This window comes from Schistocerca americana, chromosome 7 (genome assembly GCF_021461395.2).
Source record: "Schistocerca americana isolate TAMUIC-IGC-003095 chromosome 7, iqSchAmer2.1, whole genome shotgun sequence".
Classification (NCBI taxonomy): Eukaryota; Metazoa; Arthropoda; class Insecta; order Orthoptera; family Acrididae; genus Schistocerca; species Schistocerca americana.
Genome location: NC_060125.1, coordinates 94,027,644 through 94,054,619, shown reverse-complemented (window position 1 = coordinate 94,054,619; position 26,976 = coordinate 94,027,644). Strand labels below are relative to the sequence as shown.

At 41.6% G+C, this 26,976-nt stretch overlaps 1 protein-coding gene across 3 annotated transcripts in view; it reads left to right on the top strand.

The window, feature by feature from the left end:
• LOC124621904 overlaps window positions 1–26,976 on the top strand; it is a 144,964-nt gene that overhangs the window by 29,418 nt on the left and 88,570 nt on the right. For 2 of the 3 annotated variants that reach the window (XM_047147399.1, XM_047147398.1), the window contains one exon: window positions 23,498–23,763. In XM_047147399.1, the coding sequence (XP_047003355.1) occupies window positions 23,522–23,763 (242 nt within the window). In that variant the 5' untranslated portion in view covers window positions 23,498–23,521. Of the gene's footprint in view, window positions 1–23,345; window positions 23,410–23,497; window positions 23,764–26,976 lie in introns of those variants that run through there. The other variant, XM_047147400.1, reaches the window with a different exon arrangement.

The window sequence follows — 26,976 nt, the reverse complement described above, 5'->3', positions numbered from 1 at the left end:
TTCTCTGCTGTAGAGTAATACTGGAATGTGCAATATGTATGAGAAAGAGAAAGGACCGGCCTTGAGTCATATCTACTGTTACTGTTTCACTTGTTTCATCTTATTTGTTTGTCAGATTAGTGCACTGCTTAAGATTCAACAGGTGTCTCTTGCTATAACATGCACAAATGGATCCCCATTACAATACGACTTTTTTTTTTTTTTTTAGAAGTGTCGTATGGCTTTCTGTGCCAAATGCTTTTGCAGTTTGTATCCTGTGGTCCAACAGACAGTACACTTCATGGAAGAACTGTGTAACTGCTGTGGTCATGCTTAGCCCTTCCCTAAAGCCATGCTGAGAATCTACAAGGGACATTCGATAAGTAATGCCCCACATTTTTAAAAAAGCCAGTAATGTACATATACAAACGTCCTTGTTGGTGCTTCACATTTGACGTTTGTTCTATGCACCTGTGGTTTCGAACTGTTCTGGCAGTTGACAGAGCCACAGTACAGCATCAAAATGACATCTGCACACGACTCACATTATAAGCAGCATGCTGTTATTGGATTCTTGTGTGCAGAAAAAGAAACTGTGGTCAACATCCATGTGCAGGGTATGACGATACTGCAGTTGATAAGAGTACAGTTGGGCAGTGGGTAAAGAAAGTTACAGCTTCAGGAAATGCAGAAACAGAGCTCCATGATCAGCCACACTCGAGATGTCCTGTCACAACTGTGGTGTCACCGCCAGACACCACACTTGCTAGGTGGTAGCCTTTTAAATTGGCCGCGGTCCGGTAGTATACGTCGGACCCGCGTGTCGCCACTGTCAGTGATTGCAGACCGAGCGCCACCACACGGCAGGTCTAGAGAGACTTACTAGCACTCGCCCCAGTTGTACAGCCGACTTAGCCAGAGATGGATCACTGACAACTACGCTCTCATTTGCCGAGGCAATAGTTAGCATAGCCTTCAGCTACGTCATTTGCTACGACCTAGCAAGGCGCCATAGCATTTGATATTATTTTATATTGTGGTTATAACATGTACCGTCAAGAGAGATGTTCTACAATTGTGGATTAAAGTTAAGTATTACATCAACTACGTACTTTATTTGCTACTATTAATTCCTTTAACTGTTCCAGACCTCACGCCAATCTGCGTGAGCTTAACGCGTGCCTTTCGGCTTCCTCTCATTGTGACTTGGCTGTCTTGCCAAGTCACAACAACAACCATTGCTCTAGACATGCTGAATCATGCAGATCCATGATTTGTGCTGACCATCACATCACAACTTGACAATTGGCTATATAGGTGTCGGTCAGCATTGAAAGTGCGTCTGCAATGATCGAGACTCAGATGTTCGAAGAGGTGCTCACAGTGGGTTCCACAAATGCTCACAGTGGACCACAAGATTCAAAGAAGGACCATTTCATCTGAATTGTTGTAGCATTTTGAGACCAGCGGAGATGCCTTTCTGTCACAGATCATTATGGGGGATGAAAACTGGTTGCACCACTTTGCACAGGAAACAAGAAGGCAGTCCATGGAGTGGCATCATCATCATTCACCACAAAATAAGAAATTCAAGACAACCCACTCCGCCAGCAAAGTCATGGTGACAGTCTTCTGGGATTGTGATGGTGTCATTCTCATGAATGTGATGCCAAGAGGGTCAACCATCAACTCAGAGGCATACCTGAAGACTCAGAATGAACTCCAGAACCGTTTCTGACATGTTCTTGATCAGACAAGAATCCAGCAGAAATCTTGTTGCAACATGATAAAGCATGCCCACACACAAGTCTGAGAAACTATGAACACATCACCAAATTGGGTTGGACATCATTGCCTCATCCACCCTATAGTCCAGACCTGGCACCCTCGGCACCATCGGACTTGCATCTCTTTGGGCCGCTTAAAGATACTCTACGGGAACACACTTTGAAGACGGTGAGAGTGTCAGTCATACAGTGAAATTATGGCTACGCCTACAGGATAAGAGCTTTTACCAGCAGGGAATACATGCTCTTCCACAATGTTGGCATAGAGCCATAGAATGTGATGGAGACTATGTAGAAAAATTGGACATGGACAAGACATTTGATGTATATTGTCACCAAATTCTGACTCTTAACAATAAACATGTTCTGAGAAAAAAAAATGTGGGGCATTACTTATTGAATGACCCTTGTGTAAGCAGCTTGGGTTTCTTGAAAAAGCGTTAGGCTGGGAAAGGGTAATACATACACCAAAAAAAGTTTTGCAACACCTTGGTTCCGAGAGTTACAGAGCATGTACAGAATATTGGAATAGAGATCAGCATAAACATCATTTCCGCCCTTTTTATTGCTCATGAAAACCACACATTGCATGTTGTACCAACATACAGCGAGACCTTCGATGGTGCTGGTCCAGATTGCTGTACACACTGGTACCTCTAATACCCAGTAGCATTTCCTCTTGCATTGATGCATGCCTGTATTCATCATGGCATACTATCCACAAGTTCATAAAGGCACTGTCGGTCCAGATTGTCCCACTCCTCAATGGTGATTCGGTGTAGATCCCACAGAGTGGTTGGTGGATTAAGTCGTCCATAAACAGCCCTTTTCCATCTATCCCAGGCATCTTTGATTGGGTTTATGTCTGGAGAACATGCTGGCCACTCTAGTAGAGCAATGTTGTTATCATGAAGGGAGTCATTCACAAGATGTGCACAATGGATGTGTGAATTGTGGTCCATGAAGATGAATACTTAGCCGATGTGCTGCAGATATGGTTGCACTATTGGTTGGGGGATGGCATTCACGTATTGTACATCTGTTACGGCGCCTTCCATGACCACCAGTGGTGTACGTTGGCCCCACATAATGCCGCCCCAAAACAGCAAGGAACCTCCACACCTCCACCTCGTTGCACTCGCTGGACAATGTGCTGGGTTGCCTTTGAACACATCTCTGTCAATTGTCTGTCTGGTTGAAGGCATATGTGGCACTCATTGGTGAAGAGAACATAATGCCAATCCTGAGTGGTCCATTCATCATGTTGTTGGGCCCATCTGTACCGTGCTGCATGGTGTCGTGGTTGCAAAGATGGACCTTGCCGTGGACGTTGGGAGTGAAGTTGGCATCATGCAGCCTATTGCGTACAGTTTGAGTCGTAACACGCTGTCGTGTGGCGTAGCTGTCAGAGTTCCTCTGAACCATAATCTGTAGGTAGCAGTCATCCACTGCAGCAGTAGCCCTTGGTTGGTCTGAGCGAGGCATGTCATGGGCAGTTCCTGTCTCTCTGTATCTCCTCCATGTCTGAACAACATCGCTTTGGTTCACTCCAAGATGCCTGGACACTTCCCTTATTGAGAGCCCTTACTGGCACAAACAACATGATCGAACTGCGATATTGTCTGTCTAGGCATAGCTGGACTACAGACAACATGAGCCGTGTCCCTTCTTCCTGGTGGAATGACTGGAACTGATTGGCTGTTGGACCCCCTCCATCTAATAGGTGCTACTGATGCTTGGTTGTTTACATCTTTGGGTGGGTTTAGTGACATCTCTGAACAGTCAAACGGACTGTGTGTGTGATGCAATATCTACAGTCAATGTCCATCTCCAGGAGTTCTGGGAACCAGGGTGACGCAAAACTTTTTTTGATGTGTGTACTTCTGTATGCCTTACTATAGGTATGAATTAGTGATATTGGCTATATTTGGAGACACCTTCCTAACTTTTCTTTTTATTCAGTGGTTTCACAACACTCATTTTTACAACTGTTTACATGTTTTCTGTATTGCTGCAGTTAATCATGTAGGTAAGAGATTTCTTTTAGGCACACCTTACTAATTGAATTTGATATTTCATTGCACCCAAATGATTTTTCTTCTTTAGTCGCCTAGTACCTTGCATAGTTCCTACTAGATCACCTCCATAAATTCAAACTGTGTACTGAGTCAGGTCACATAGGATTTCAAACAAAAATGCAAAAGTGGTTAGGATCACCGCATCATATACAGTGCTTATTGATAAAATAATCAAATTCATCTTTAGCCTCATTTGGTTCTCACAAAGAGTTTATTCTATTTGCTTTCTCACTTCCTCCTGCAAGGATGTGTGGGGGAACACGTGTTGTTCTTTTTGGTATGTTTTCCTAATGTACAACCTCTGTCATCTGTTGTGTATAGTGCCATATCCCCAGTCTCTTACTGATTAACAATTCTTTAGTTTTTGTTTCACTCCTGCATTAATAATCGCAATTATAATTTTGATTGACATTTGTTGTCATTTACCAGTTTCTGCAGCTCTTTGTACATGTTTGTAAGCATCTGTTCAAAATGTATGTGTATCAGTCAGCCAAAGAGAAGCAAAATAATGTGCAAACAAGTGTGCTCTCCCTCTCCCTCTCCCCCACCCTCCCCCAACCCCTCCCCCACCCCACCCCCTCTCGCCCCCTCTCTCCCCCTCTCCCCCTCTCCCCCTCTCCCCCTCTCCCCCTCTCACCCTTTCCCCCTCCCTGACACCCACCCACCCACACACACACACACACACACACACACACACACACACACACTCTATGAAGTACTGTCTAACAATGGAAAGTCTAGTATGAAAAGTAATAGTATGTGAAGGGTAGTTTGCTGCTCACCACACAGAGAAGGTGTTGAGTAACAGACAGTTATGATCAAAAAGACTGTTGAAATATTGAGCTTTCAGAAATAGTATGGTGTGTAAGATTTCATACACAATGGTAAGGAGCTGTGAATTACAGAGGGGTGCAGTAACTGTCGTAGGAAAGCTGGATAGGAGCAGAAGTGATTAGTGAACAAGTAAGCATAGTAAACAGAAGATTTGGTTCAAATGGTTCAAATGGCTCTGAGCACTATGGGACTTAACTTCTAAGGTCATCAGTCCCCTAGAACTTAGAACCACTTAAACCTAACTAACCTAAGGACATCACTCACATCCATGCCCGAGGCAGGATTCGAACCTGCGACCGTAGCGGTTGCGCAGTTCCAGAGACTGCAACGCCTAGAACCGCTCGGCCACACCGGCTGGCAAACAGAAGATTTACTTAACTTATTTTTCTCCAAGTGAACGAAGAATCATTACAAATACTGCATCAAGAAGCAGAAACCAGCTCAACAGTGTCAACAAGGAGGAGTCTCGCTGTACTAAGCAAGGACTATGGTGCTGGAACTGTGACTAAATGCCGTCTGCATAGTGTCATGTGCTGAAGTGGCTCCGAGCGTAAGTGGGCTCAGTGGTTGCCACTGGCTGTCCTGTATTGTGGCAGCAGAGGGCACTCATGGTACAGGGCTGCTGGAGGTGTGGATCAGCTGGTGCACATGTTGGGTCAGATATTGTGCAACTGCTGTCAATGTCTAATGGAAACTTGCAATTCTGTTACCAATTGTAGAACTCTAGCATGGGGGTATTGATACATGATACCACACATAGTCATTGCAAAGTAGAAAACCAATATCCCCAATGCCCGTGGGCCATCTAGAGGAATCCTTCTTAACCACTCAGAATCTCAAATCCCTCATCTGGTTCAAATTCATCAATGGCATTTTCATGATTGGCACTGAAGGTGAGGACACCATATCCATATTCCTCCAGAACCTCAACAGCTTCTCCCTATTCACTTCACCTGATCCTTGTCAGCCCAACAAGCCAACTTCCTTGATGTTAACCAGCACCTCAAGGATGCCTACCTCAGAACCTTCATTGACATCAAACATAACAACTATCAAGAATACCACCACTTTGACAGCTGCCTTTCCATTCTATACCAAAAGGTCCCCTCCTTATAGCCTAGCCACCCACGGTTGTGATGTCTCTAGTGACGAGCACTCACTCTCCAAATATATCACGGCTCTCAATGAGGCCTGCACAGACCAAAATAATCCTCCCAACCTTGCCCATAAGTTGATATCTTGTACCTTGTCTCTCCTCTCACTTACCAATTCCAACATATACACTGCCCAACCACAAAGGAGCACTCCTCTCCTGACTCAGTACTGACTGAATCACATTCTTGGCCAGGGTTTCAGCTACCTCTTGTTGTGCCCTGAAATTATGAATATCTTCCCCACTGTCGTCCCAACCCCTCACAGTGGTTTCCTGCTGTTTTCCAAACCTACCCAATATACTTGTCCAACCCTACTCCACCCTTTCTCCAAATCCCTTGCCTCATGGCTCATATCCCTGCAATAGCCCTAGATGCCAGACCTACCCATACATCCTGCCACTATCATTTATCCCAGTTCTGTCCCAGGCATCTCCTATCCATCAGAGCAGAGCCAGGTGTGAAAGCACCTGTGTGACCTACCAGCCAAGATGCAACCAAGTACTGCTTTCTATGTGGGCGTGACAACTGACAAGCTGTCTGCCCGCATGAATGGCCACCATTCAACACTGGCCAAGAGACAGCTGAACACCCAGTTGCTCAATATGCTGCACATGATGTGCTTCACTTTAATAATTACTTCACAGCCTGGACCATCTGGATTCTTTCCCCAGGTCACCACCTTTGCTATTCCCTATCCTCCAACTCTCTATCCCCTTCCTTGATCTCATTCCAGCACTACACAGCTACTATTCTTTTCCCATTCTCTGTTTCTCTGTCTTTTCCCATTCTCTGTTTCTCTGTCTTTTCCCATTCTCTGTTTCTCTCTTCTTCCCTCATCCTTTCCCCTCGCCTCACCCTTTCACCCTTTCTCCTCCCTATTCCACTCAACCACCAACCCACATCCCCTCGAGTACAGCTATCCCTAACCTTCTATCCCATCCCCTCCTCACTTCACCACTCACTCCAGCAGATTGCTGCTCACATCAGACCCAGTCACAGCCAGTCCCAGTACCCAGAGACAGTGACCATTTGTGTGTGAGTTGTGGCTGTGAAAATGTGTGTGTGCTTTTTACTACTTTCTTCTACTTTGTGAGAATGTTCAATATTTAAGCAGTCTTTTATGTTGTGCCTGTCTGTGACTCAAATGCTTCCTCTATGTGGTGAGTAGCAATCTGTCCTTTCCATATTGAACATATTAAGTGTTGTCTGGTGAGTTTCGCTTAAGTACTTCATGTTCTGATTAATTTACATATGTCTCGTGTGCTCGGTATAGCATGCAGTCTGTAGTAGAGTGTGAGTGGTCTATTTTGATGAAAAGATGATTTGGGAAATGAGCTATAGCATGTATAATGTACTCTGAGATGAGAAAGGTATTTAAAATTAAAATCATTTGCCTTAATAGTGGACAAGAATTAATCATCAGATAAGAAAAATAGCTCAGAGCACGGAAACCCAGTACTTGCACATACTGTTGCAGGATTGTGCTCCCAAATAAACTTAAAGGTGCCTCAAAAATGATATAAGCTGTGATTGCTGTCTCTAATCAGCCAGCCAAAGAGAAGCAAAATAGTATGTACTTTAATAGTTTCTTTAGCAGCGAACCATGCAGCTAGGAACAGAACAATGCTAAAAGAATGAGTACTAAGGTGTTTCATATTGGTCTTGTCTGAAGGGTCAGATGAGCATGTAATTGCAGATATAGTGAGAAATGGGGAGGTGTCTTTATCAGTGGCATATTCTGTTCCATATTTCTCCCCTTATCATTGACAAACATGTTGTTGCTGCTACTGTGGGTGTGCCTTGTGGAAAAATTTAAGATTACATAATGTTTTGTAGGTACTGGTGCCATCTAAATCAGGAATGACCTATGTCATCTGAACATAGGTTCAAAAGGAAATTATCATAGTTGTTGTTCGTTAAGCCAAACTGTGCACAGTATAACTACTGGAAAGAAAGCTGCTACTTTGAAAACAGCCTCCAGAATTATGCTACATAACTGCTCATTATCTTCTATTGCTAACTTAGTATTTACTTGACTAAATTGTACTTTAGAAAGACTATAGTTACCCATATCTTTCAACGCTTGAGTCATGTTTACAGTACATTGCTTCCTTGGATGCATCTTTACAATGAACACTGTTACTGTTGCTGGAATAACTGTGAATGTTCTTGCTGGTAACTGAACAAAGGAAACAAAGGATAAGCTTCAGATATTGTTACTTTGGTCCTCTCTATCTTGCTTTACATATTATTGAATGTCAGGGGGTGCAATTCCAGGGAGACAACATGACTTCTCCAGAAGAGTAGGCTATAGACAACCAGTGATGATCACCATGTTGTTCATAGCTATATCCACTGCTGTGCTATGGTGAGGTCTACACCATACAGGGCATGTTTATTCAGTGGTAGAACAGCACAAAGCTAATGCAGAAGTGTCCACAGTTTCTGCTTGTGTTCCCCAAGTTGTTACTGTCAGTTTATGAACAGCATTACTTCTGGCAGCCACTTCTAACTTTTTTTCTCTTATAGTAGTGCTTAAAAGACAAGGTGCAGTATTCTGTAGTGGCGCACCTTTCAATATCTCCCTGTTCCCCAGATAAAAAACACATGTAAGTTGCTGTATCAGAAAATCTGCACATCTATGGGGAACTATCAAGCTGATTTCAGGGAGAGATTGAAGATACTGTACAGCTGCAGTGATTAAGAGTGGCAGTCTTCGAACCGGGTCCAGAATTGACACACAAGCACCAGTGGAATGCCTTTCACTGTGATACAAGGGTTAGTTTTACATCACTTTCACTAATGATGAAATTTACAATTGTCTGGACACATCCATGTACCATACCTCCTGAGATCTAGATTCTAGGTTGTCTACAGCACATCACACTGCAACAGGCAATGCCAAAATTCATTATGACTTGTGACACCTGACAGCTGGATAAGGAAATGTTCATATACATTTTGGACTTAATATGTGAAGTGGAGCTATTTTTCATGCTGCAGAAAGAGAACTTTTAGCTGTACTACTTATACCTGGGAGATGAAGTTTTTAAATCCCTCTAGTTCCATCCTGATTTAGGTCTTTCAGGCTTTCCTTAAGCACATGAGGTGCATGCTGGGATGCTTCCTTACAGAATGTACAATTAGTTTCCTTCTCCATCATTACTGAGTCTGAAATTGTTCTCCATCTGTACATCTACATCTACATCTACATTTATACTCCACAAGCCACCCAATGGTGTGTGACGGAGGGCACTATACATGCCACTGTCATTACCTCCCTTTACTGTTCCAGTCGCATGTGGTTCACAGGAAGAACGACTGCCGGAAAGCCTCCATGCACGCTCGAATCTCTCTAATTTTACGTTCGTGATCTCCTCGGGAGGTATAAGTAGGGGGAAGCAATATATTCGATACCTCATCCAGAAACGCACCCTCTCAAAACCTGGACAGCAAGCTACACTGCGATCAGAGCCCCTCGCTTGCAGAGTCTGCCACTTGAGTTTGCTAATCATCTCCATAACGCTATCATGCTTACCAAATAACCCTGTGATGAAACGCGCCACTCTTCTTAGGATCTTCAGTATCTCCTCTGTCAACCTGACCTGGTACAGATCCCACACTGATGAGCAGTACTCAAGTATAGGTCGAACGAGTGTTTTGTAAGCCACCTCCTTTGTTGATGGACTACATTTTCTAAGGACTCTCCCAATGAATCTCAACCTGGCACCCGCCTTACCAACAATTAATTTTATATGATCATTCCACTTCAAATCATTCTGCACGCATACTCCCAGATATTTTACAGAAGTAACTGCTACCAGTGTTTGTTGCGCTATCATATAATCATGCAATAAAGGATCCTTCTTTCTATGTATTCGCAATGCATTACATTTGTTTATGTTAAGGGTCAGTTGCCACTCCCTGCACCAAGTGCCTATCCGCTGCAGATCTTCCTGCATTTCACTGCAATTTTCTAATGCTGCAACTTCTACAGCATCATCCGCATGGAACTTCTGACACTATATAATGTTGGCTGATATTATACCCTCTCTTTCTTTCCTTCATATGCATTCAGGGATGTACCACACTGTATTGTTCAGTAATTTTGTCGTCAGTGTCTGCACAGAGAAGGCACTGAAGAAAGTAGTGTTAACTATCATCTTGCCTGGATATTGGAGTCTAGAAAGCTACTTTGTGGTAAGCTCAGGAAATATCATTCCACACTTGATAACGTGGTCCCACTGGAAGTGGGTTTACTGTCTTGTCTTAATTTTGAATAGTATTATGATACTAACCAGAGTCATAGTATCCTAGAACAACTCCACGAAAGAAGCTTCTGGAGGCATCTCATGTTCATTCCACACTTACTTTCTTAAAACTGCATTACATAATGCATCAGTTATCCGCAGACAAATCAGTCTTTCAATCAGTGTTCATCAAAAGAGAGCCTATGCAATGACCATTCTTTGTAAAGGATTTTTCTATTATTTTGCTTTTCCTTCAGTCTCTCTATACTGACACATCACTTATAGCTGACAAATGTGGGGTAGAAGCAGTGGGTGGTAAAATTGTCTTCAAGTCTTAGACTAAGAAATTTGTATGCGTGCTTTTTAACTTTTATGTGATGGACTTTGGTACTCTTTACAAAATATATATCTGTTGGTTATGTACAATGAGTTAAAACTGTGTGTCACTCTGATATTCAAACCCAGATCCTTGTTTCCGCAGGCAGTGCACCACCAATTGGAATATATGAGCATGTCTCACAGAGTGACTCAAGACTTGTACCTGCCACAGACTTCTTCCGTATTTTTTGGAGCTCTGCACTTTGGGAGAACCTTAACAAACAATTTACTCTGTATAAGCAATCATTGTCATCAACAATTTACAGATTCATATCTGAGAAGTAGCAAGTGTAAGCTACAAAACTGGTGTCCAGTCTAAAAGTACAATATATCCTAGATCAGTATCCACGTTAAAAGTATGTATGTCTTTCCCCATGTTGACCAATTATGACCACCTCATTATCAGTTTGATTTAGTGCTTTGTAGATGATGTTGCTAACACCATTCCTCAAAATTCATGGCAGATGAAAACTGTGTGCTATACTGGGACTTCAGTCCAAAACATTGCCATTTGAGGGTAATAATCTTACAGGCTGAGCTATCCAAACATGACTCAAAACTGTACCTCACAGCTTAACTTCCACAGTACCTGTCTCCTATCCTCCAAACTTCTCGGAAGTTGTCCTTCTGGACTAGCACTCCAGGAAGAAAGAGTACTGCAGAGGAATGGGCTAGCCACAGCTTTGGTTACTGTCTACAGAATGAATCTTTCAGTCTGCAGTATGTCTGAAACTTCCTGATAGATTATAAATAAGTACTGGACCAGAACTCAAACGAAGAACCAATGTCTACACCTACATCCCTACTCCACAAGCCATCTTATAGTGTGCTTTGTGTACCTATGTCATGCCCCCCTTTTTTCTGTTCTGATCACAAATGGTTTGTGGGAAGAATAACTGTAAGCCTCTTTGTGAGCTCAGAAATTATACCTTCATGGTCTTTTCACAAGATATAAGTAGGAAGAAGCAATATCTAAGATGGAAAGTGAAAAGGGACCTCTTGTTGGAAAAGTAGAATTTTCAATACAAGCAGAAATGTTCAGTAATGTGTAAAATATTTATTTTAATTTTTTTGTACAAGTATATTGTAGTAATTTATTTCATTCTGTACATGCTCATACCAATTTAAAAGTTGTTTGAATCAAACAGGTGTCACTAATATCATTAAAAGGAGCTGATATCAGTCTTCTGAAAAAGGATATCTTGTTGTCATGAGAAATCTCACAGCTGTGTATGCTGTGATTAACAAAATAGTATCTCCTAAATCTTATAGGCATTTTAAGAAGCTCGTAGTAGCTTTGTATAAAAGAAGAAAGTTTCATGAATTCCATAATGCCAAACAAGACAAGTGGTCTCTTTTTGTAAGAGAGTTATAAATGCCTGCAGAAGTTACCAATTTGCAGTTGGAAGAACCCTAAATGCTGGCAGACAGCTGATGTTACTATAACAACAAAAACCCATACATACAACACATGTTAACTCCGCTTTTGCTGCTAGAAATGAAAAAGGTGAAGTTGCTGTGAATGCATAGGAATGACTAAATGTCTTGAAGACCAGTAATGCAAACACAGTACCTCACATAATGAAATATATCCACTTTGAGTTCATCACTAGCTATAAAGCTAGGGTACATTGCAAAATGGGCATTGATGGAAATGAGTTTGTCCAGCGCATCTTTTCCAAAAGAAATGGACCAGTTGGGTTTCCTGGTGCAATAATTCCAATAAAAAATTAACTTATTATGAACATCAGGATCTATTTCAAAGATGAATACAAAGACATTCTGTATCTTGAAGTAGAACCAGAAATGGAACCATATCCTCAAGTCAGTGACAGTAAGAATCCTGAGGAAGAACCTTACGAGCCAGATACTCCAGAACCAAAGAAGAGGTGAAAATGCTGTTAGTGAATGATCTTGAATCCCATCAGACACAAGTATTTTGGAAGTAGAAAATCAAATCCTTTTTCAGTCATAAAATATGGGATTTCTATAATCTATTTTTGGAAGTTCAGTATTTTAGGTGGTTGTAGGCCTGCTAACCCATTAGCACCCTATTTATTTTTAGTAAATATATATTCTGTAGTTCTGGAAAACGGTGTCTTGGCAACCCAATTTATGGAACTATGAAGAAATTTTTGTTCACTTGTTGCCAAAATGTAAAATTTTTGGCCGTCCTTATTTGTGGATGCTTGGCACTTGGCTATTGTTTTGTTATTACACTGCTTACTAGGGAAAATGATAAGGGATAAAGAAATTGCTAGTAATAAACTTAAAATAACATTTAAAAACAATTACTTATTTTACAATAAGTAACATTTACAAATCTTTTAACTTAAAAATTCTCCAAAACTGAAATTACGTTAAGACCTGAGATGATATTTGGAAAAGCATTCCATACTGACGGTAACATTACACTTTACACAATATGTTTTCAGCTATCCTTTGCAGTTCTCATACTGGCACTGTCTGTGCTTTTTATGCTTCTGGATGGTGTGCAGTTTCTGATCATACCCATACCTGGTATATTACTCCTGTACTCCTGAAAGGTGAAATGAGTTTTGTTGGTCTTCCCTTAGCTACCTCATTTTGAGACCTTTCTTCAAGTATGTTTTCATAATCTGTGTTCTTTCACTGAAAGTTCCTTCATTGCATCTCTTGAAAGCCAAGAATGCATTCATGACAGTCATATTTACCACCCTTGTAAAAAGGCATCAGAACGACTTTTTACCACACACTGCAATATATGTATATGTTTCTCTATTAGTCAAGTGTGAAGATCGACACCCCCCCCCCCCCCTCCCCCCAATGAAATTCTTGTATATATTCAATGCATGTGGTTGTGGAACACTGACATTTTCTTTTTCGGATGAATTCCAATGTTGGACTTTTATGGTAGGAAACACAGTGTCGAAATTAGTTGGTAATGTGACACACTTGTTGTCATTCCATTTGCTGGTCGAAACTTCCTTCTTTTTATAAAATTTGAGCTCAAAATATCCCCTTTCTTTCTTTTTCATAACACTATCTGATGGTAGGGGACACTTCCTCCTTCTGCTTTCTCTTACAGTTCCACTTGCATGGAATCCCAGTTCCTTCAGATGAATGAATAAGTTATGACTAGTAAAGTAAGTGTCAAAAAATTTTTGTAACTGTTCAGTTAATCAATAATGAGCATTTTCAAAACTACTTTGGAACCCAGTGGAAGGTTTGCATTGTCATCATCCTGGTCCTTCTCATAATCCAATAAGAAATTGTAACAGTAACAATCAATACCACATAAAGCCCAAAAATTTATATCCAAAGCATATGGGCTTCAGTCTGACAAATTGCTTTATAGGGTGATATCCATAGTATCTCTCAATCATTTCATCCACTGCCAGGTTTTCCTGAAAGACTCCCCATTTTGACCTCTGTCTCTGGCTGCCAAGGCGAGACTGTGAGCAACAATTTGGTTGACTATGGTAAGGAGGAGGATGGGGCAGGGAGGGGGTGGGATAGCAGGGTAGGGGTGAGGGATATTAAGGTGCTGCTTGTGGAAGCATACAAGGATGAGCTGGAGAGAGGGTAGAGCAGCTGGGTTGGATGATGATCAGGTTGGTCAGGAGGGGCTGGGGAAGTGGTGGTGGTGGTGGTGGTGGTGGTGGTGGTGGTGGTGGTGGTGGGGGGGGGGGGGGGGAGCAACAGACGGAGAAGGTGAGAAGTAAAATGTCTGTGGGTGTATTGATGGAGTAGAGTGCTGTGTAGTGCTGGAGTGGGAACAGGAAAGCGGATAGATGAGTGAAGGACAATGACTAACCAATGTTAACACCAGGGGGGTTATGGGAATGTTGGATATATTGCAGGGAGAGTTCCCACGTGCACAATTCAGAAAAGCTGGTGTTGCTAGGAAGTATCCAGATGGCACAGGCTGTGAATCAGTCATTAAAATCAAGAATGTTGTGTTGGGCAGCATGCTCAGCAACTGGATGGTCCAGCTGTTTCTTGGTCACAGTTTGTTGGTGGACGGTCATGCGGGCAGACGGCTTGTTGGTTGTCATGCCTGCATAGAATGCAGCACAGAAGTTGCAGTGTAGCTTGTAGATCACACATGACTGGTTTCACAGGTAGCCCAGCCATGGATGGGATAGGTGATGCTTTTCTGTTAACATCATAGTAAAATACTGAAGATCAACAAGGGTAATTTAACCAGGAATTTTAACAAAAACATACAAACATCCTCTACTCACATGAATTTCCTACATAACATATGGTGTAGCTCCATTCGTGGTACACTGCTTACAAAGTATGATACAACAAATTGCCTTATATCTAGCCACTGAGGCTAATCGTTGAACAGAGTTTTATTTTTTTGATGGTAAAGCAAATATAACATCGGACAGTACTAACAAAATGGAAGACAAAATGATCCACTGATAAAACGAAGTAATGTTCTCATGTGCTATAATGCCTAGTGTTGTCGTATTAAAGGCAGGCCAAATTTCCATATTAATTCCCTCCTGGATTGTGACATCTCCTGTCTTGAAGCAGGAGACTGTTTAAGAGCTCCCAAACTGTCTGCTCTTCACCAACACCTGCGCATTGAGCAGGTGAATGCCAGATGACCTCAGATGTCAGTATATCTCCATCTCTCCAGGAGGATACTATAGCACGTTTAGTACGAAGACAGGATCAGTTTACAAAAAACAAAACATAAAGGTTTTCTTTTCTTACCACAGATCAGGTGTGTATAGGATAAAATGTCCAGACTGTGATGGCTGCTACTTGGGACATACAGGTAGAAGACTTCAGATAAGGTTTGGTGATCATGTAGCTTTGGACAAGGAGGATGTAGTTGAGAAATTCAACATTGCTGCCCACCTGGTTGAGAGTGGACATGCCCTCCCCTCTCCAGAATTGGGTGTTCAGGGTTATTGCACAAGACTGAGAAGGGCAGATTCGTGGACCTCCTGGAGTGATGGAGATATACTGCCATCTGAGGTCATCTTGCAGTCACCTACCCAAAAAGCAGGTGTTGGCAAAGAGTAGCCAGTTTTGGAGTTCTTCAACAGTCCCTTGCTTCAAGACAGGAGATGTCACAATACAGGAGAGAGTTAATATGGGAATTTTGGCCTGCCTTTAATATGACAGCACTCAGCATGATACTATGTGAGAACATAACTTTTTCTTATCAGTGGACCATTTTGTCCTCCATTTTGTTAGTACTGTCCAATGTTGTATTTGGTTTACCATCAAATGAATAAAACACTGTTCAACTATTAGCATTAGGGACTAGACATAATGCAGTTTGTTATATTGTTCTTTGAAAGCAGCATTACCCACAACACATCTGCAGGAATGCATTCAGGGTTTTCAGTGTTCCATATTGATAGAAGAAGATATTTTTTCTTATAAAATGAGCTGCTCATATTTCAGTGGGAATGTTCATAATGTTCATATGTATTATGATTTTTATTCTTTGAAAACATTGTGGAAAGGACAGATTGCTACTCACTATACACAGGTGCTGGATCACAGACAGTCACAATGGGACAGACTGTTAAAATATTAAAGCTTTTGGACAAAATACTTCTTCTGCAATAGCAAACATACTCACATTCACAAAAGCACAACTCACACACATACGGCCAATGCCTCAGGGCTCTAGAGCTCAAACACCTGGTCATGTGTGTGTGAGCTGTGCGTATGTGGAAGTGTGTGTGTTTTCAAACAGTGGAAACTCCAGGTTGGAATATCAAAAGTACCACAAAAAGGATAGTTTGCTATTTGCTGTAAAGGTGATACGTTGAGTTGCTGACAGGGACAACAAAAAGACTGTTACACTCTTAGCTTTCAGCTAAAAACTATGTGTGGTTTCAGTTGTCTGAGACAGCAGATGTGTGTGCAAGTTGCGTTTGCCTGAGAGTGTGTGTGTGTGTATGTGTGTGTGTGTGTGTGTGTGTGTGTGTGTGTATTGCTGACAAAGGCCTTAATGACCGAAAGCTATAATTGTGTGAATCTTTTTGTTGTGCCTATCGCAACTCAGAATCTCCGCTATATGGTAAGTAGCAACTTTCCTTCTCTAATATTGTTACATTTCATCCTGGATTTTCCATTGTTTGAAAATCATAGGTAACATTGCTGAGTCATCCACATGACTTAAAAACACTAGCTATCTGATAATCACTACCCATAGAGTTCAGTTCTAATTCAGACATTTCCCTATCAGAACAACTTCCTAGCAGAAGGATCTTCTTGATTTTTTTAACCATCTGGCTAATAACCTTAACTTGCATTTTTCTCTCTGTGTTGTCAGAGTGTTCTTGAACTACACATTTAGGAGTATCTTTTGCCCGATCTGACTGGTTTGAATACAGTCCAGTCACCTACCTTGTTCCTAATTTCACTTATGCCATTTGCAGCTCTCAGTTGTTTTAATTCTGCCTGTGCTGTGGCCAAATCAACATTGAATCTCAAGATCAGCTGCTCTTTATCTGTATTCATGGAACAATAGGCACAACTAATTCAGCGTCAAGTAGTGGGCTAGTGTTTTCTGTCTTCTTTTATGGTTGCAATACATGGGCACTCAAGGCCAGAGACAAACAGTGCATTGATGTGTTTGAGCTTTGGTGCTGGTGTAGGATGCTTTGCATAAAATGGGCTGACAGAAGAACAAATCAGTCCATTATTGAACAACTCGATATCTCCAGATGCCTTTCATCTTGAGTCACCAAAAAAAATTCTCCAGTTCTTTGGCCATATTGTCAGAAGAGATGGAGAAAATCTAGAGAAAATAATCTGGCAGGGAAAGATCAAGGGCACGAGACCAAGAGGAAGAGCAGCAAGCAGATGGATAGATCAAATCAAGAAGATCTCCAGTCTACCTCTTCAGTAGGCACGAAGAGAAGCTGGTAACCATCTGGGATGGAGATGCTTGGTTCATGGGGTCATGATACTCAGCAATGGGTGCAATGACTTATGATGATGAATTCAGTGCCAATGGCTGGCCACATATTCATCCAAGCTGGTGACTCCACAGCAGCCTATATGAGAAAAGTGTACACAGTTTTCACACTGCGACCATTCCTCATTACTCTGTGACAGTTTTCACACTTATGATGCTAAATAAAAAATTGCAATTATGTGTCTTTTCACAGTTTTATTTAATAAAAGCAGTTCGCATATGAGGCCAGTACATAATCTATAGAAGGAACCTGTGTATATTGTTTACTAATGCTACTGTAGAGCTGAATATTATGTTGCTAGATATTTACTGTAAAATATGATGTTTTGTGTATGTGAATGAACTACTAGTAGAGCAGAGACTGACATCAGATTAAGTTGTGTTCAGTACACAAGTATAAAGTGAACAAAGCTTTTAGTAAAACATAGTAACACAATTTGTTATTTTCATCCTCTAAAGTGGTAAAAATATTGCAGCTGTTCTATGTAAACAAATAATATTAATTTATTCATTCATCACTAATAATGTACATGATATGGATTTTGATAGGTATCCTTGTTCCATATTTGTGGATTGAATTTCTGTATCACTTCATATAATACAATCTGTTATTTATGACAATACTACAATAAGTGCTTAACTTTGTTGCCCTTACAACTCTAACTGCTGTCACTATTTGACACCTGATTAATGTAAACACATATATGCTAACATGTGTACAACCACAGATGTACTAAAACTAAAGATCTATCACTTCGACAGCAGCATTTTAATCACTGAAATATCAGAATTTAGCAGTTTTATCCATGTCAGCATTTCCAGTGCAGCCAGGTGACTGTTGGTGCACAGAAAGGTCATAAAACAATGGCATCAAATGTGTTTAAAATGTAACAACAGACAGACATCGGGTGTATCGGCCTATAGTTATGTGCATCTGTTGAATGATACTTCTTAAAAATGGAAATGACTTACACATATTTCCAGTCACTATGAACACACATCACTTCTCCTGCTGGTAGACTGCTGCAAGAAGAGGAACAATTCTTTTGCATTATACAAGTGTACCATCCGGAGCACTTACCTTTCCTCATTTGAGCAATTATAGTTGATTTTCTATCTTGCAGTTACTTATTTTGCAGTCTGTCATTCTGGTGTTTTGTTGCAATTGGAGAACCCACAGTATGATCTTCCTCAATGAGACAATTTTTGAAAAAGTAATTTAATGTTCTGGCCTTCTCTCTGTCCTCCTCTGATTTGATACCATTATGGTTACTGAATGTCTGGAGAGATGGCTTTGATCCATTCACTGATTTAACATAATAATTGAACTTCTTAGGATTTACTGTCAGACTGGAAGAGAGAATTTTACTTTCAAATTCATGGGATGCTTCATCCTTAGTTCTCTCTTTGCTAATTTTGATTGTTTTCAGTTTCTATTTGTCTAGGAGGCTTTGGTTCTGGGGGAGTGATCTAACACAGCTGTTGAACAATGGGTGGTATTTTCCATCCCTCATAACTTCTTTTAGCAAATGTCTATCTGATGAATGTTGTACTTTGTCCTTTTATACAAAACATTTTCAGCCTCGTGTATGAATGTTTCATTTGGACTACTCAGCTGATTTGAAATCTGTTCTTGTCACACTTACAAAGCAGAAATAACTTCCTACCATTCTACATTCCTATTTACTCCATTAATCAGTTGTACTATAATGGCCTTGTTATTGCTGATTCCCTGTCACAAGTTATCTGAGTCAAAAATCTCCAACCAGGCAAGATGTGAACAGTGGTTATTACACTTGACTCACAGTGGGGAGGAAAGCAGTTAAACTCCCTGTCTAGCAATCTAGACCTAGGTTTTCTGTGATTTCTCTAAACTGCTCCAGGCAAATTCCAGGATGGTTCCTTTGAAAAGGGTGTGGCTGATTCCCTCCCCCATCTTTTTGTAATCTGAGCTTGTGCTCGTTCTCTAATAACTGTGGAAATACTTCTCCATCCTGAAAAACCCACATGTGTGTGCCACACGTACTTTTCTACCCTAGTAACCACTTACTGCATGTAGGGCATGCCCAACCTATTAAGAGGGGTCCACACCCAATAGTAAGGGTCGAAAGATCGGCACCTGAGATCATCAAATAATTGTTTGGGCCTCTGATTTATGCCTGCCACTTGTCTCCAAACAAGTGGACCATGATCAGCATGAAATATGCAAAACACTACCATGGCTTTCAGCCTGCATGTGAGGCTAGCTGTCTTCACCAAAGCTACAAGCCACCTGTAGTAACTGAAGATTGCCTCTGAACCCAGGTGGCAGGCTTCATACAAGCTGATATGTGTCATTTGCAGCCAGCTGCACCCAGTCCACCACATAGCCTCCATCAGAACTTTCTCTACGTATCAGTTGAGACCCACTGGCAAGCATCCAGATGCCTTTTTCGGACAGTACACTTACTGGCAGATTTTTTTGGGGACATCAGTCTTCTGGGTGGTTTGATGCAGCCTTCTCTGAATTCCTCTCCTCTGCCAACCTCTTCATCTCACAATAGGACTTGCTCCGAATGACCTCAATTATTTGTTGGATATATTCCAATCCCTGTCTTTCTCAACAGTTTTTACAGTCTGCAGTTCCCTCTAGTACCATGCAAGTTATTCCTTGATGTAACAACACATGTCTTATCACTCCTCACTGTTCTTTCTATCAATGTCTTCCACATGTTCCTTTCCTCACTGATTCTGCGGAGAACCTCATCATTTCTTATCTTATCAGGCCATATGATTTTCAACATCTTTCAGTAGCATCACATGTCAAATGATTCAGCTCTCTTCTTTTCCATTTTTACCATTGACCATATTTCACTACCATACAATTCTGTGCTCCAAATGTGCATTCTCAGAAATTTCGTCCTCAAATTAAGATTGATATTTGATTCTACCAGACTTCTTTTGGGTAGCAGTGTTGTCTTTGCCTGCATAGTCTTCTTTTTATGTACTCCTTGCTTTATCTGTTAGGTGTCATTTTGCTGCCAAGGTAGCAGAATTCTTTTGCTTTGTCTACTTCGTGGCCCACAATTTTGATGTTCATGTTTCTACAGTTTCTCGTTACTTGTGTCTTTCTTTGGTTTGCTCTCAATCCAGAGTGTGTGCTCATTAAACTGTCCATGCCATTCAACATGACCTGCATTTCTTCCTTGCTTTCATTGAGGATACAATGCATCAGTGAAACATTTCATTTATATCCTTTCATTCAAACAATGGAAAAGCCAGGATGGAATGTAGCAATATTATGAAAAGGAAAGTTGCTACTCACCATATACTGGAGATACTGAGTTACAGATAGACACAACAAAAAGACTGTCACAAATAAAGCTGTCAGTCAGTAAGGCCTTTGTCAAAAGTAGACAACAGACACACATACACACTCATGCAAACACAACTCTCACACACATACATGACCATGACTGCTGTCTCAGGCAACTGAGGCCCCACTGCGAGCAGCAGCACCAGTGCATGATGGGAGAGGTGACTGGGTGGGGGTGTAGCAGAAAAGGAGATAAGTAAAAAGACTGGTGTGATCATGGAATGAGGGCTGTGTAGTGATGGAATGGGAACAGGGAAGGGGATGGGTGGGTAAGGACAATGACTAATGTCTTTCATTCTAAATTTTAAATCAAACAATGGAAACTCCAGGCAGGAAGTCAATAAAGTATGAAAAGATGGATTGCTACTTACTGTAAAGTAGACACATCAAGCTGCAGACAGACACAGTTAACAAACACTCACATATAGCTTTCAGCCACAGCCCTCATCAGTAAAAAGAGGCAAGTGTGTGCGTAGACACACACACACACACACACACACACACACACACACACACGAGACTGCCAACTCCAACATCTCGGGTCAGAATTCAACATTATGTGGGATGCAAGCAGAAATCTGGAAGGGGTGGGGAAGGGGAAGGGATAGCAGCGCACTGGTGGGGAGAGAGATGAACACTTCTGGTGGAGTGTGCACGGACTAGACAGCCAACAGGTGCAGCGTCAGGAGGTTGTGAGGTTGTGGGCCAGGGAGGTGGGGAAAAAAGTACAAAACAGAAAGAGTAGCAGGGAAAGATGAGTGGATGCATTGGCAGAGGGCTGCATATAAACAGGGTGGGAGGAGATGATAGGACAAAGGGGGTAGAAACTGTTGGGTGGAGGGTGTGGGGACAATATATTACTGTAAGTTGAAGCCAGGATAATTACAGAAGTGGAGAATGTGTTGTAAGAATAACTCCCATCTGCGCAGTTCAGAAAAACTGGCAGTGGAGGGAAGGATCCAGATGCCTTGGTTAGTGAAGCAGCCATTGAAATCAAGTGTGTTATGTTCAGATGCATGTTGTGCCACAGGATGGTCTTCTTTGGTCTTGGTCACAGTTTGGTGATGGCCTTTCATCTTGGTGGACAGCTGTTTGGTAACCATACCAAAATAAAAAGCTGTGCAGCGATTACGGCAGAGTTGGTAAATGACATGGCTGCTTTCACAGGTGACCTGGCCCATGATGGGGTAGGATAAACCTGTGACAGGACTGGAATAGGAAGTGCAGGGTGGGTGGATTGGGCAGGTTTTACACCTGGGTATTCCACAGAGATACGATCCTTGTGACAAGGGGTTGGGCATGGGAGTGACATAGGGATGGACTAAGAAGTTGTGGAGGTTGTGTGGGTGATGGAACACCACTTTAGGAGGTGTGAGAAATATACTGGATATGACATCCCTCTTTTCAGGGCACAATGGTAGGTAATCAAAGCCCTTGTGAAAGACGTGGTGATACTGGGTGATGAAGGGGACACGCCTTTGTGGCTGGTTTTTTGGGGTGGTGGGAGGATTGCGGATGTGAGAGGAAATGGCACTAGAGATCTGTTTGTGGATTAGGCCTGGGGGATAGTGCCTGTGCGTGTGTTGTTATTGGATCCTGAATTTCCATTGTTTGATTTTATTCCAGTAAATAGCTTTTCTTTGTCTCCTTTATGTAATGGGAATCAGGCCAAACATAGTAGCAGATTATATGACTACAGTGAGTTTGAAGTTCATCATGAGCTGGAAGTATTAACATTATGCCCGAAAGGAAAGACATATTAAACAATGGAAAATCCTGGATGCAATAATGATAATTTTATTAAAAGGATAGATTGCTACTCACTATATGAAGAGTGTGTGGAGTCACAGACAGGCACAACAAAATGAGTGCTATACATTGAAGCTTTTGGCCAAAGACCTTCTTCTAACGTAGAAAACACAAACACCTTCACGCAAGTGCATCTGACACACTTGTGACCACTCTTGGTCATTGGTGTTCATGTGTGTGAGAATCATGCTTGTGTAAATGTGTTCGTGTTTTCTACTTTAGAAGAAGGCCTTTTAGTTGGAACCTTAAACATATAGCAGTATTTCTGTTGTGTCTGTCTGTGGGTCAACATTTTCTCTGTATGGTGAGTAGCAATCTGTCCTTTTCATAGTATTATAGAAAAGAATATTTATTACCTACTGTTGAAGCTGGAGAAATTGGTGCAAGTCTTGCAGACATTAAGGTGTAAACTCAGATTTGTAGCTATTGTGAAAGCAGTTCTTAATGGGTAAAGTAGCCTTAAAGGAAATATAAACAGTGTGTGTAGGTGCTGAAGATATGGAAAATTAATGCTGATAGAATACAGGAAACATATGTACAAAATAAGTTGTTAGAAGCTAACAATGGACTAGTATCTGTGGTAGGAATACATATTTTAGATGCTGAATCATGGTTACAACTACTGTTACTTCTGATTCCTTTCCTACACCTATTATCCCTCCTGGTCTACAGTTTAATTTTTATCTGCCTCTTTCTTCCAATGAAAGAACAACGCAAAAGGTTCAGCACAGTTTTGTCTTCTTTTTTTCATCTGCATATCTGTTGACTATAATTACTCTTTTTTTCAGTATGCAGTACGGATGTGTTGGTGTTAATGTGTACAATAAACTGAATTTGTAAAACAAGTAAGCAAACAAGTAAGCTGGACTTTTAAGTTGTACAGTTTTTTGTTATCTGTGCTTCATTTTGATACACTTACCTGTTTATTTCTAGTAATCTGTGTTGGCACTGAGAATAATGGGTGTACAAGTGACATTTTTATTTTTGGTGGTCTCAGTTGTGAGAACACAGGCAAAAGTTGGTAATGGAGAAGCTGCCTCAGCCTGGACATCCAAACTTGATACAGAGATACCAGCTTATTGTAATGTGCCACCAAAACAAGACTGGAACATAGTATCATATTCTGACAAGCATGGGGACATGGTGCCATCTTTGGACCCAAGTGCAATCTCACTTGACAAACTTTTTCACGTCTCATCGTAAGTAAACTGAAAATAAGTATTATTCTAAGTGGAAAAAATGTCATTCTCTGTAGACTACAATTGTCTTACCATTATGACTTTTCTTGCGTGGTGTACTAATTTTTAAAGGTGTTCTCCATTGTGCTCCTTTCTTCCCTGCATTAGTGTTAGCTGCTTCCCCTGTCCGCACCTATATGTTCCACATCTAATATGATTTTACAGATCTTCAATTCCTTTTCTTCCCTCTCCCTGTCCCAACTCCTCTCACATATCTCCACCACGCACCATTGCCGAGACAACTGCTTACTCAATTTTGGCCACAGCATAACGAAAATGGTTAGTCTGTCTGTCTCCCTCTCCCTCTCCCTCTCCCTCCCCCTCTCCCTCTCCCTCTCCCTCTCCCTCTCCCTCTCCCTCTCCCTCTCCCTCTCCCTCTCCCTCTCCCTCTCCCTCTCCCTCTCCCTCTCCCTCTCCCTCTCCCTCTCCCTCTCCCTCTCCCTCTCCCTCTCCCTCTCCCTCTCCCTCTCCCTCTCCCTCTCCCTCTCCCTCTCCCTCTCCCTCTCCCTCTCCCTCTCCCTCTCCCTCTCCCTCTCCCTCTCCCTCTCCCTCTCCCTCTCCCTCTCCCTCTCCCTCTCCCTCTCCCCCACCCCCGCCCCCGCCCATCCGCCCCCACACCTGGCCGCCCTACCATTTTCTTACATTTATTTTTACTATCCTGGTATTTCCTTTTACTTTCAGCTGCCTGGTCTCTGTTCCATTCATGCCAGGCTTTCTTCTTTTCTTTTACTGCCTCCTTCACCCACTCATTCCACCATGGTGTCTCCTATTCCTTTATCCTTCTGGACACTCTGCCACAGGTCTTCTCAGCAGAGCTTACAAACGCTTCTTTGAACTTACCCCATTCCTCTTCCACAGTGCCATACTCGGTGTTACGAATTTCATGCTTAAGTAACTCCTTAAACTTTTCTCGTACCATGCCATCCTTTAGTTTCCACACTTTTATTTTCCTTTCCCTTTCTTCCTTTATGTCTTTCTATTCATCGAAACTCATCTTTGCCACCACCACTCAATGGTCTCCATCAAAAGCCTCTCCTGGGAATGCAGCTACATCCATCAACTGTCTCTGATTTTTCTTTTCCACCAGAAAGTAATCAATGACCGTCTTCATCCATATCTCATTATCTTTTGGCTATTCTTTTTACGGAACCATGTGTTGCCCACAATCAACCTGTTTCTTTCACAGAAATCAACCAGTATCTCTCCTTCCTCATTTTTCCTCCCGTATTCATATGGGCCAATTATCTCCTTCTTCCCTAGCATTTCTTTGCCTACCTGTGCATTTAGGACATCCATTAGTATTGCTTCCACATCTGTAATTATACTCTCTAGTACCTCTAGAAAAGCCTCTATGTTCTCTTCTTTATTTCCTGTTTGTTTGCATATACTTGGATGAAGTCCTTCACAGTTTGTTGCTGTCCATTCACATGAATGGACACAGGCAGACAGTGTTTGTTGGTAATGAGGATCACCCTGTGGCTAAACATGCCTTGGTGCACGGCCAGCACATCTTGGCACAGTGTTACACCGTCCGGGTTATCTGGATACTTCCCACTAACACCAACCTGTCAGAACTCCAGAGATGGGAACTTGCCCTTCAGTATATCCTCTCTTCTCGTTATCCGCCAGGCCTCAACCTCCGCTAATTTCAAGTTGCCGCCGCTCATACCTCACCTGTCTTTCAAAAACATCTTTGCCTCTTTACTTCCGCCTTGACTGACATCTCTGCCAAAACTCTTTGCCTTTACAAATGTCTGCTTGTGTCTGTGTATGTGCGGGTGGATATGTGTGTGTGTGTGTGTGTGTGTGAGTGTATACCCGTCCTTTTTCCCCCTAAGGTAAGTCTTTCCGCTCCCGGGATTGGAATGACTCCTTACCCTCTCCCTTAAAACCCACATCCTTTCGTCTTTCCCTCTCCTTCCCTCTTTCCTGACGAAGCAACCGTTTGTTGTGAAAGCTAGAATTTTGTGTGCATGTTTGTGTTTGTTTGTACGTCTATCGGCCTGCCAGCACTTTTGTTTGGTAAGTCTCATCATCTTTGTTTTTAGATATATTTTTCCCACGTGGAATGTTTCCCTCTATTATATTCATATTGTTAAATAATTTAGTTGGATGTGAATGTGTTGAGGTGAACTTCTTTAGCCAGAAATTTGCTATTTTATCTTTCCCAGGGGCTTTCCAATTGTGCGTAGAATTAATTGCTTGGGTGACTTCATGTTGCAAAATTATCACTTCAGGCATTTGTGGTATCATCTTGTATGTGTCTGTTTCTGCTTGTATCCACCGTGCACGCCTGTTATGTTGTACCGGGTTTGACCATATGTTGCTCCAGAAGTGTTTCATGTCTGTTATGTTTGGTGGATTGTCTATTTTAATGTGTGTGTTATCTATTGTCTGGTAAAATTTCTTTTGGTTTGTGTTGAAAGTTTGGTTTTGTTTCCTTCTATTTTCACTTTTTTTGTATCTCCTAAGTTGTTTGGCCAATGCTTGTAATTTCTGCTTCTTTTCATCTAATTGCTCTATCGCTTCTTGTTGTGAGATTTTACCTAACCTTTTTCGCTTTTTGTTTGATATTTCATTTCTTATAAATTGTGTTAGCTGTCCGATGTCTTTTCTCAGTTTTTCTATTCTGATCTGTAGCCTGTGTTGCCATGCTGGTTTTGTGGGTTTCTTCTGTGTGTTGGTTGGTTCTGATCTCTGCCTAGTGTGTATATTTAGTGTAGATAGTGCTCCTATATAAACCAGTAGTTGTAACTCTTCCATAGTTGTGTTTTCATTTATTTTGTTGTGTATGATTGTGTTGATAGTTGTTATTGTTGTTTCGACTTGTGGGTTATTTGGTGGTCTATGCAAGAGTGGTCTAATGTCTGTATTTGTGTCTTTGTATTCTATATATGTCTGCTGAAATTTTTCTTCTATATCTAACATGTGTGTCACTTCGTGTTCTATTTGTGCCTGTTCTGGTGGCTGTCTTAAGATTTCGATTGTTTAATTGATGCGTGTTGTTCTTTGTTTGTTTGCTCTGGGATGTTTGAGTTGATTACTGTATTTTCTTCTTCTTCTGATTGCACATTATTTTGTTCCAGTATTTGTTGTACTTGCTGTTTGATGTTTTCTAATTCTGACTGGGGTATCCTGTTATTTTTGATTATTACACGGATCTGATCAGCTAGT